General features: G+C 48.9%; 4 protein-coding genes across 4 annotated transcripts; 1 reads left to right on the forward strand and 3 right to left on the reverse strand.

Moving 5' to 3' along the window:
• Positions 1-12: 12 nt before the first annotated feature.
• F9C07_4390 (origin recognition complex, subunit 6) lies at positions 13-1,463 on the reverse strand (the record flags this gene model as incomplete). The annotated part of the gene is made up of 2 exons (XM_041291586.1): positions 13-1,198; positions 1,279-1,463. The coding sequence occupies 2 exons, from the start codon at positions 1,461-1,463 to the stop codon at positions 13-15; spliced, it is 1,371 nt and encodes a 456-aa protein (XP_041144071.1).
• Positions 1,464-1,619: 156 nt separating this feature from the next.
• Positions 1,620-2,961, forward strand: F9C07_2148208 (cyclophilin-type peptidyl-prolyl cis-trans isomerase). The gene is made up of 3 exons (XM_041291573.2): positions 1,620-1,716; positions 1,788-1,853; positions 1,941-2,961. The coding sequence occupies exons 1-3, from the start codon at positions 1,705-1,707 to the stop codon at positions 2,502-2,504; spliced, it is 642 nt and encodes a 213-aa protein (XP_041144072.2). The 5' UTR covers positions 1,620-1,704; the 3' UTR covers positions 2,505-2,961.
• Positions 2,962-3,266: 305 nt separating this feature from the next.
• F9C07_4392 (ZPR1 zinc-finger domain-containing protein) lies at positions 3,267-4,729 on the reverse strand (the record flags this gene model as incomplete). Its single annotated transcript, XM_041291587.1, has 2 exons — positions 3,267-4,535; positions 4,592-4,729. The coding sequence occupies 2 exons, from the start codon at positions 4,727-4,729 to the stop codon at positions 3,267-3,269; spliced, it is 1,407 nt and encodes a 468-aa protein (XP_041144073.1).
• A 3,004-nt stretch (positions 4,730-7,733) lies between these two features.
• On the reverse strand, positions 7,734-10,951 carry F9C07_2066848 (armadillo-type protein; the record flags this gene model as incomplete). The annotated part of the gene is made up of 3 exons (XM_071508719.1): positions 7,734-8,156; positions 8,203-8,541; positions 8,597-10,951. The coding sequence occupies 3 exons, from the start codon at positions 10,949-10,951 to the stop codon at positions 7,734-7,736; spliced, it is 3,117 nt and encodes a 1,038-aa protein (XP_071364814.1).
• Positions 10,952-11,052: the final 101 nt, after the last annotated feature.

Here is an 11,052-nt window from a genome sequence, read left to right on the forward strand (position 1 = left end):
CAGAAGTGTTCATCAAACGGGTAAGGCGCCGAAATGCTGCGCTGCAGATTTTTGGATCTGCTCAATTCGCGCCAGGACTGCTGCCTTCCACTCAAGGTAATCTTCCTTGCGATCGTCGCTTAACCAATCAACACGATCCTGCATCATGGTACCAAGACCCGGTAGAAGGCCCTTCCTGGATGAGTGTTTGGCCAGTGAGCGACCCGATTTCGTTGTCTTTTGTCGCTTAGCGCTTTTAGCTCTTTCTCCATCCTCGCCGAAGCCGTCCTCGTCCGAAAGATACGCATCATCCCCGTCCAATTCTCCAGCCTGCGGGATGTTTTCGAACCATTCCTTGCCATTGGCCCAGTGTTGTTGCATTATCACTGCGATCCACTGGTCGACGTCCTCGCGATGTCTTCTCTCGGTTGAAGGGAGACCAATGCTCACTAATGCAGTCTGGCGCATCTCGGAAAACGTCTTCTTGTCGAGCTTCTTCGTTTCTCCTTCCCCTTCGGATAAGGAGCTTCGTCTGCGGGCGAGAGCCAGGAAATAGACGGCTACTACCAGAGCGTTGACAACCTCTTTATAATCTTCATCATTCTCTTTATCCTTCACAATTAGGATAGGCTCCACGAATTCTAGGGTTTCTTCGTCGAAATCATCATCATCATCCTTGGCAGAAATCCGAGAAATGAAATATAAGATGGATGATACACCAGCAAAAATATGAGGAGGTAAGGTCCTCGAAATTGGAGGCCGGGACCATGTACTTGTCCGTGGAGCTGGAGTAGATAAAGTTTTACACACGCTCCGAATAGACGTCATCACCCAGGCAGGTGCATCGGGGATAATCGTAGAGCCAGGAAGGCCATTAGTGCGGACCTTGGACTTCTGGGGTGTTTCAGAGCGAGAGCCGCTTCCTTCATGTGTGATAGCCTTCTTTAATGGCGTGGGTTTGTTTGCGGTGTTTTGGAGTTTATGCGGCGTTGTTGCTGTCTTTGGAGGCGTCCGGGTACGCTTCGTATTTTTTGCAGGGGTCGACGAAGCGGATCCGGTGCGTGAAGGTGTTTCTGAGATAGAATTGCTCCCTGCACGCTTTACTCCAGCTACACTATTCGAAAGGGAGCGATCAAGGAATGCATAGAGCTTCTTGTAGGCACGCGGAGGACATGGCGGATGGCCCATCAAGGGGGGGAGTTTGAGGGCCCGAGTTAGCCTTAACACAGCCAGATAGTCAGTGTACCATTTAACCAGAGGATATGGTGTAGCGACAGGGGGATAAGACGCTAAACATACCGGCGGCACGCGATCTCGGCACAAGCATAAGGGCGTGCGATCTCTTCCTCGGGCCTTAAGCTAGTAGAAAAGCTGCGAGATTGCGCGACAAGAGATAAGGCTAAACTGCGGAGCTCTTGAGGCAGGTCATCGGCATGGGTCGGCAATAGAGTACCTAATGCTTGTTCAACAGGTCTGTTGTTCATCCTGTACGAAGATCCAGCCTCGAATGATCATGGAATCGGAGGGTCGATGCCTTGAAAATCCGTGTAATTTTTTGTTATCTAAAGGACGCGTCGTTATCGGCGTCCGTCATGTGACCGTGTAGTCAATTTGATAGGTAAATGCGGCGAAAAAGCCCGAGCTCCATCCGTTGCATGTTTCGCCGTCATCAGTCTTCTGTCATCCTATATTCTCATACTTAGTTCACTACTATATCCTAGAGTCATGTCGGTTACTGTGAGTTCATTGTGACGACTTGAATTCTCATAACCCCAGATTATCGACTAATCACTATGGATACCTAACAGCTCCACACCACCCAAGGCGACCTGAAGGTCGAGCTCTTCTGCGAGGCAGTGCCTAAAACAGTAGAGGTATGTAGTACCTTGCGCCTCTACGTGTATTAACTGCTCTACCTCATAACTTAGCTTATACCTGTATACTAAGGCTAAACTGAATAGAACTTCCTCGCCCTTTGCGCATGCGGCGCATACAACAACACACCCTTCCACCGTCTAATCCCCGGCTTCATGATCCAAGGAGGCGATATTTCTCTCGGACCAGCAGCGCACCAATCGCAAGAAAGCACTAAACCCATGCTTCCCTTCGACGACATCCCCAAAGGCGGTACATCAATCAACCACCCCGGCGCATTGAACCAAGAAATCCACCTCCCCGCTCTTCGACACAACACGCGCGGAATCCTCTCTATGGCAGCGCGGCCAGTCAAAGATAGAACAGCTCCCGGCTCCCAGGGTGCTATGGGGGCTACAATTAATGGAAGTCAATTCTTCATTACGTTTGCTCCTGCCCCTCATTTGGACGGAAATAGCACGGTCTTCGGGAAGGTGTTGAACTTGACAGCACAAGATGAAGGGGGTGATGTGTTGACCAAATTAGAGAAGGCGAATGTGAAGGTGGATAAGAAAGGGAGGGTTGTGCAGCCGAAAGAGGGTGAGGAGTCGGAATATGAAGCACTGCGCATTAACAGGGTCACGATACACGCGAATCCACTTGCAAAGTGAGAAAAGGTTTTACTAGAGAGTATGCGGGATTGAGTGCGAAATATTACGCGATTGTCGAACACCAAACAAAGCCCCGAATTTAAGGTTCTAGGGCCGCAATACAGGACTAACACCGAGGGAATGACTTTGCCAAAGCGATATGCTGTTCTGGACAATGGATCTTTCACCGGACTCACGCGTTGTCCGGGGTCATTGGGATTGTTGGAGCCTATTCCACTTTATGGGGGTCCATTTTGGTCGAAGAATTACATACAGCCGACTCAGGTGTGCACTGCAGGAGCTCCTGCATAATAACACTGCGTCCTTGGGACCTGATTATCGAAGTATTTCTAATATGTAGCACGACGTTGCATAATGAAAGATGCGCTCCAGTGGCGAGAAGTCTGGAAAATTGGGCATAAAAGCGCTACTGTTTATCAGTGAAGTGGATTACTCAACGACATAGCATGGAATCAGACTTATAATTTTATGAAGCTCGTCATCGGCATTCTTTATTGGACTTTTGTATACCACCCAGGAGAACCATAAATATATTCCAAGCGAAGAAAGAGATATAACACCCCCGACACTACACCGTGTAAACAAGCCACAACTTCATCGGATATCTAGAGCGCAAAACGGGACATAGCTGTCTTGAAAGACAATTATGCATGGATGCATGGTAAACATATCATAAACAACTGAAAAGGATAAATCATGCACATCGTGAGGAAATGAATATCATCGGCAGATAAAGCAGTCGTGAGACCCAATGCAGGTCAATTATGACTTCTGTTCGGTGTTGTCCTCTTCCTTCTTCTCCGTATCCTCCTCGTAACCTTCGAGCTTCATGTCCTTCAGACCGAGCTCTTCTTCCTCTTCTTCAGTACGGGTGTACTCTTCAGTCGTGATCTGATGATCGACAGCAGGGGCACACAAGTCCTGGACGTAGCTGTTGGCCATGGGATCTTCGAGAGTGATGACAAACTTCATGTCTCCATTGATAGCAGCATCGAGACGAGAGAAGAAGCGAGTCCACTTCTCTTTAGTGTCGGATGCCATGCTGTCTCCTCCAGCGCCGCTCGCATCGTCGACATCGAAGATCTGGCCGTGCAGTTGATCACGGATTTCGGTGAGCAGACCTTCAACGGTAGTGAAACGTCCGCCCAATGTACCAGGCTGAACAGTGACTTCCAACTCTTCACTGTGCAGAGCGCAGGTGTCGGACTTGAGGATATCACGCGAGAGGTCAACTTCATTCTCGACCCTAAGAGTGATGCGCTTGCCCTTCTCCGGAACTTCACCACCAGTCTTAACTTCGCTAGTACGGTATCCGCAGTGCTCGCAAGATGTACTCCAGATGATGACCTCCTTGAAGTAGGGGATGTTCACCTTCTTCATGTTAACGAAGCCAGGCTTCGTGCAGCCTGGACATTCGGTAGGCAGACTGTAGACCTGACCATCGACAATCTCAGAATCTTCCCATTCGCCAGATGCTTCATGCTCCACAGCATTGGGGTCCGCGGAAATTCCAAGCTCTTCATTCTGCTCGTGCGTACGAGGGTAGTCACGACGCTTGTAGTTGTTTCCAGTGTCGTTAATAGTAGGCGCGATCCATGAGTTTCCAGTGGGGTCATCGAGAGAGACGGTGAAGGGGAATCCGTCTCGGTTCAGGATCTTCTGGAGGTTCTCGATGATAGGCACAAGCGCATCGTGAAGTTCAGGTGCCTGAGCCTTACGCAGGGGTTGCTCGCTAGACAGCGACTCGTAAATTTTCTGAATCACTCCTTCGACAGTCGTAAACTGACTCTCGCCCTTGGGCATCTCGATTCCCAGAGATTCAACCTTGAAGATTGAAGTGTCGCTTCGAACAACCTGGCGCTGGAGGTCATTTTCGCCCTGGACAGTAAGTGTGTACTTTGCGCCCTTCTCTTGGATCTGACCAGCGGATTTGACGGAGTTGTCCTTGAAGTGGCAATGGGGGCATTCGAAGGATTCGAGGATGATGTCGCGGAAGTAAGGTACTCGGAGGAGGAGGAGCCTTGTCGTTCCCTGAAACCAGGTTAGTTGCGACGCTATAACTCTCATGTTCCAGCTGGTAAACGTACGTTCTCATGGCAGTTCATACAAAGACTTTCCAAGGACATCACACCGGTGTCCTCATCTCTCTCCACCAAGTCACCAGGCTTCTGGAACTGCGACTCGACGGGAGCTTCTTGCTGGACTGGCTTATCTTCTACTGACATTATGAAGGATGGGTATTAAGGAGGGTTTGTATGATTGGAAGAAAAAGAAAAAAAAGAAAAAAGAAAGGGTAAGAGGGTATCGAGGTCTATAACGCGCAAATGGGCGGAAGAATCCACAAATATATGACAATCTTTACACCCAATGAAGTCCCAAGAAAGTAAAAATTTCGCCAGCGAGCGCGGGAACGTTCCTTGACTTTCCACTATCGCTGTGGCGGGGCACAATTTTTTTTTTGGAGGGGCAGACGCCATTAGTCAGCCTGAGGGATAAGTTAAGTTAATGGGGTTATTTTTATGTCATAGAGACTTTGTAGTCGCATGGAGTCGAACAGTCAAACCCCACATATGAAGGATCGTTGGTGATAAATTAAAGATTAAGGCTCAGGCTACAAAACGGTAGAGATCTCAATTGGGCTCTTGGAGAAACTATCTCCTAGCTATGGATCAATCAACTCATACAAGCATACTTCACACCAGCCCTCATAGCATGCAACTATTCACACCATGGTAGTGTTGTAAGAGGATCTATAATGGCAGTTAGCTGTGCCCAGTACGCATGGGATTGAAATACTTATAAGAAAAAAGGGGGCCGTTTCCTCGAAAGGAAACGGCGGTTCACAGGCCGCGACCAACCCGCTATCATTCGGCTCGCCAATGTAAGGCTTACAACAGGCCACCTGCGCAAACACCGTTCCTGGAAATTGATGAAGGCGCTCCATATTGCAGAGCATCAGTATACTCTCTTCGTTACCCATCAATCCTACCCGTGGAGACCACATCCGCATGCTAAGCTGCCATGTTCGGAGACATGTCGCCGAGGAAGCCACACAGACAAGCCTAAGCTTTGATCCTCACTCTAGAGAGGTCCTGCAATATGCTTCACGTTGTACACACCCTCGCATGGCAACCGCAGCGGTCAGCCAACCAAACGAATGGGCAGAGAGTTGATTTGTGCAACGGAGAGGAGAGCAACATGCATTGTTCCACACGTTTGTAGCGTTCTGTTCCCTGGAAACGGCGTGCGTCGAAAGAGGTCATGTCGTAGTGCCCAATTCGGCAGAAGTTGAACGGTCGGAGAATGGCAGAGCCCGCAAACGCAGATGCGATATCAATACTGCCTCACGCCCTTTATGCAGAGAAATCGAATGCACAGAACCCTTTCAGAAAGCTTCCTGTCGGACTTGAATCTCAAATCCCCATCTCCCACTTGCTTTCCCCACATGTCATTGATCTCGATCAGAAGCGCCCCCATGTCGCAAAGCCAACCTCTCGTGCGTGGTACAGTATTCCCAGGGACAAGCTTTTGTTTCCTCTCCGCGTCTGGTAGACTTGGAGGGCTTGAAAGAAGCGGACAAATAGCATCCATAAAAACCGCGTCCTTCCTCCCAAAAGGGAGGGACAGCAACATGACATTGCCGTGATTGTCGGCGCCCATCAATCTATTTGCAACCTACATTGCAAAGAGATGGTTAACACGGCCGATCGGGATCTCCGATGGAGCGTAAATCAATGGCGGGTGCCGTGATTTGGAGTTTGCTAGCCTTTGTAAAGACTGGAGAGACTAGAGACGAGGAGTTGGAGAGTAGGTACAAGTAGCCCAGGCTCCCTGAGGTTGGAAACACGTACACGATGGATGACCAACGGACAGGAAGGAGTGACATTAACCGCCTGGCCATGCAGGACTATCATGCATCGAGAACCAAGCTATATTAGAACGGGACAACGAGCCAGATGGCACCATTGTGATCACATGGATCGCAACAGTTGATCAAAGATCACTCCGCTCAGTCGTCAGAAGAACCTCGCTACAACTTAATCCGCTGAAAACGCCTGGGTTGCTTCCGTGAAGATCAAATTGGTGCCGACGAGTGGATCCTTCTGACATACTGACTTCATGACCGAGTGTAGGCAAATGATCCAAAGATCAAATTGTTGTGTTCAAAAGGCGCAGTGGGGGATGCATAATATATCCCACAGCAGCTAAGAGCGTCTCTCATGGTATTCCTGCGTGGCCATCGAGTTTAACGCAAAGACAACTCAAATGAGGATGCCCTACGTGTTTCACCTGCTCTCTCTCCAAGATCTTCTAGCACCCCGGCATAGACAAACCATCCTCCATGATCAGCATGTTACGTCCAGCATTGGAAAACCGACGCGTGCCCTTTTCAGGACTTGGAACGCATGGTAGACCGTCTTCAGTGCCTGTGATAGGCTCTGGACATCGGGTGTATGTGACACATCCGCCATGCGAGACCGTGAAACTTGTGCCATGATGGCATTGAACCGACTTGGTCAACATTAGGGTCAGATTCCCAACTTTCATCGCATTCACTGGGCCCGCTAAGGTAGTAAATGCAGAGACAAAGGCTGAGAAGCTAGGGAGGGAATAAAATCTGTACAATTGTAGTCTTTCAGACAAAGAGGAGACCTTGGACAAACTGGAATGCGAAGAGAGAACAACAACACATCTTCGAAGACAGAGGGTTTAATAGACATTTTATAGATGGAAGTCCTTTTGACTGAAAACCCGAAAAAGAAAAGCATTGCGAGCGCAGCGTAAAGTCGTTCGAGGCAATTGATGTCGGCAAACTGCAATAGTTGGAGAGATAATCAAAACATTGAGACCGGATAATAGTATGCTTAAGCGCGCGACGCGTGTACACGTGACCGATACGCGACCTGGAATTTCTCGGGCGCCATGTTTTGAATTACTTGCTACGCTACACGAGTTACTCTACTCCGTACTGCGCAGTTGCAAATACTACATCTTAGTAAGGGATAGATGTTTCTTTATTTTCCTTATTTGTAATTTTTATAATTCGTGAATCTCTAGAACTATGAGCCGCGAGCACACGCAAGTTTCCACTACTCATTCTTACCAGAGATCAACTCCAGTACATATGGTCGTTCTGAAATTCATCACAATATTTCTCGTACTTTTGGTCTAGGTTATCTGAGAAGGAATGCTCCCAACGTGATGACCCGTTGACGAAAATGTACCGGTCTAAAATTCCGATTCGAGGCTCTTCAACTGTGAAGAGAAGGTCTTTCGAACCCACTCCATGTAGGCCTTCCATTTGTGATGCTCACCGGACGTTTCGGCATTGGGAAACGCCTTGCTCAGCTCTCGAGTAATCTTCAGAACACCCATCGATGCTTCCTGTGCTTTTTCAAGTTCTTGCTTCACGGCATTATCCTTTGGTTTGAAGGATAGTACGACGCTGTAACGCTCTGAGAGAGCATCCAGAGACCTCTGCGTCTCCTCTGGGGCTAGGTTGATTAGTTTGGAAGTCATAAGGTTGCAGATTGTGCGAATATCTTGCTCATCATCAATTCCGGCTAATATGCGTTCGAAGAATTCAGAGATATGCGACAAAGAGAAAGTTGTGTCTAAGGAGGCATAAAGTGTTTCGTAGGCACTCTGTTTCTATAATCAGAATATGCATACAGCAAAGTAGGTCCGTGTTACTCACCTTTCGCAACTCAAGACCGTCGTCAACTCTATGCTTGAATGGACCCATTTGCACTTCACGGATCAGTTCTGGTTTGATCTGTGTGTCACCAAACACGGCAGGTAGAAGTTCGTTAAGGTGAGGGAGGATAATATCCATCTTGTTATGAATAGCAGAGTTGAGGGTTGTCAAGGCAAGTCGGTGATTTTCCAAGTCACGATCACTGAGCATATTGACCAAAAGTGGGACGATCAACGGTCTCAATACATCGTTGTAGGTATCTCTTGAGTCTGACAGGGTATAACGGAATGCAGAGATCACCACCCCACGAATTGTCGGGTCCGAGTTAGACAGGCATTCCTGAGAGGTTCACATTAGCGGGTGTAGCCCTTCAAAGATGGATGATTGATAATACCTGGAAATGCGGTATGTAAGCTACAGGATCAATTAGTGCTAGTCGACCAACGCACTCGGCTCCGACGGCTCGGTTGTCTTCTTCTTCAGAGACATTGAGGAGAGCCTGCCATAGCTTGAGTGCAGAGGGGGCAACATCTGGGCGAACAATCTCGGGGTGCTGAAGCAGTTCTTTTACCGAGTGAAGTAGCAGGTAGCTTTGATGGTTGGGCTTTTCTAGTCCACTCATGATAGTGGGCAAATAAGTCTTCACATTACCCGCGGCTGCATTTCCTAAGGCAGTGGCTGCAGCCAGGCGAACTTTGTCAGACTTCGAATCGAAGTGAGTTATGAATAGCTCCGGTGTCAACGAGCACTCATGGCCCATTCGTAGGCCGATTTCTCCGAGAATAGCAAGCGCAAGACATTTGCGTTGGGCATCTTGTGCGGTTTGCAACTCTTTGAGGAAATCATCCATCTTGACGCCCAGCTTGGATCCGCCGTGAACTAAGAGTGTTCCAATGGCCCTTCCAACAACAGATGTGTCGCCGTTAATGCCTACATCACGCAGAAGTTTCTTCATTAAAACTGCACCTGCACCTTCCTCTCCAACGACTTTGACGAGAAGTAGCAACGCCTTCAAAACAGTACCAACAAGTGAAGAGAGGACGATTGAGCAAAGAGCTGAAACTAAAGCCTCGTTTACGAGAAGCTCTGCGTTTCCGGGAATCAATTTCGCAAGGATGATGAGAGCAGGAGCGAGGAAGTGGAAGTCTTCGGCGTTGATAAGAGGCAACAAGCAATCCTCTAATTCCTTCATAGTCTTCCCATCGTAATGTACTCTGGTCTTGGAATTCATAGCTAAACTGCGTAAAGCTTCTAAGCTGGCACCTCGGAGTACTCGATCTGACTTACGTAGCTGAGCCCCAAGCTCTGTGGTGACTTCGCCGACCCACGCCGCAGTGACATCTGTCTTCCTATCACACAGGACAGCAACGTCGTCAACAGCACGCACAGCCGCAAGTCGCGTAGTTTCATTCTTTAGGCGGTCTACCAACACGGCAAGTCCCTTTGACCGTCGGTCGAGCGAGATGAAAGCGGAACCTTTCTCTCCTGATGTTCGTGCCAGAAGAACCCCGAATACATGAATGGCACGTTGGCGAACTTCCAGGTCGGCGCTCGTATCCGTAATGCGACTATGAACAACATCGTACAGCTTTTCCAATTGTGATGCAAGATCCTGAGATGAAGCGGACACCCGGGGCGGAGTGAGGGCTTTCACTATCTGCTCGACAGCCCCGAGCGCTTCGCTACTCACCTTATAGTTTCTATCATTGACGGCACCAATGACACCAGGGATCAATGCGATTAAGAAAGGCAAAAGGGCATCAGACGTGTGTGTCTCCGCAACTGCAGCAATGAGACTCAACGTTTCGATCTGGAGAGTCCCTGCACTGGCTGTAGCTCCAGCTGCTGTGGATGAGGTTCCTGCTGGAGACGATGACTTGAGCACATCGGCTATTGGGTCTTCGATTTGTTGGAGATGATCAGCTAGACCACCATACCGCACGAGGGCCAAATTTTTAAGCAATACAATGATAGCTTGCTTTAGTGGCACAGAAGCCTGTTTCCACATCTTTACAAGGCTTTGCACGACGAGGGGCACCGAGCGCGCCAGATCGGCTTGGGGGCCAGATTTTGGTGAGGATGGAGCAATGACGGGCGTACCGGCTGCAGATGAGGTGCCAATGCTTGGTTCAAAGTCGATCATACTAGCGTCGCTATCCTGCCTCCTTCTCTTTCTCGAGTTCTTCGATCCGCCCACCGATTCGAGGAAGCCATTTGATGTGATTATCATAACATCTTCGCCTGTCTTACGTACGAGGGCAGTCATCGTCGAAACTACCTCCAGCTTCACGCTTTCTTCTCTTTCTTTACTGAACCGGGCAATGAGGGCAGGTGCGATTTGCTGGTACAAGGAAGACTCATCCAACGCACGACCCCGCCCGTAGGTTGAGATGACGGTGAAAAGCAGCTTCGCAGCACATCGGCGTACTTTCCAGCTCATGTCATCAACATCACTGTAGCCACCTTCCTCCTCGAAATCTTCGAATTCGTCGTCATCCAAATCGGGTTCCTCCGTCCCATCGTCCTCGGAGCCATCATCCTGAGTACCACCCATTTCCTCATCTTCTTCCATCTCAGCGACATTGGGATCATACTTGAGGAATCTAAGGGCGGATTTGATCGTATTTTGCAAGTAAGGCTGCATCCTCTGGCCGCAGGAGCTTATCAAAGCTTCTAGCGTCACCAAGGCGGTCTCGCGGAGCTCATCCGCTTGGGGATCGTGCTCGTCATCCTGGGAAAAAGACGACATCACAAGCGTTTCGTAACAGTCCAAAAAATAAAATATGTATTATGTTAGGTGAAAGGTAATCTTAAAGAGGTAGTTGTTTAGGGGGAACACTAGTATGTTGT

Source organism: Aspergillus flavus, chromosome 3, assembly GCF_009017415.1.
Source record: "Aspergillus flavus chromosome 3, complete sequence".
NCBI lineage: Eukaryota > Fungi > Ascomycota > Eurotiomycetes > Eurotiales > Aspergillaceae > Aspergillus > Aspergillus flavus.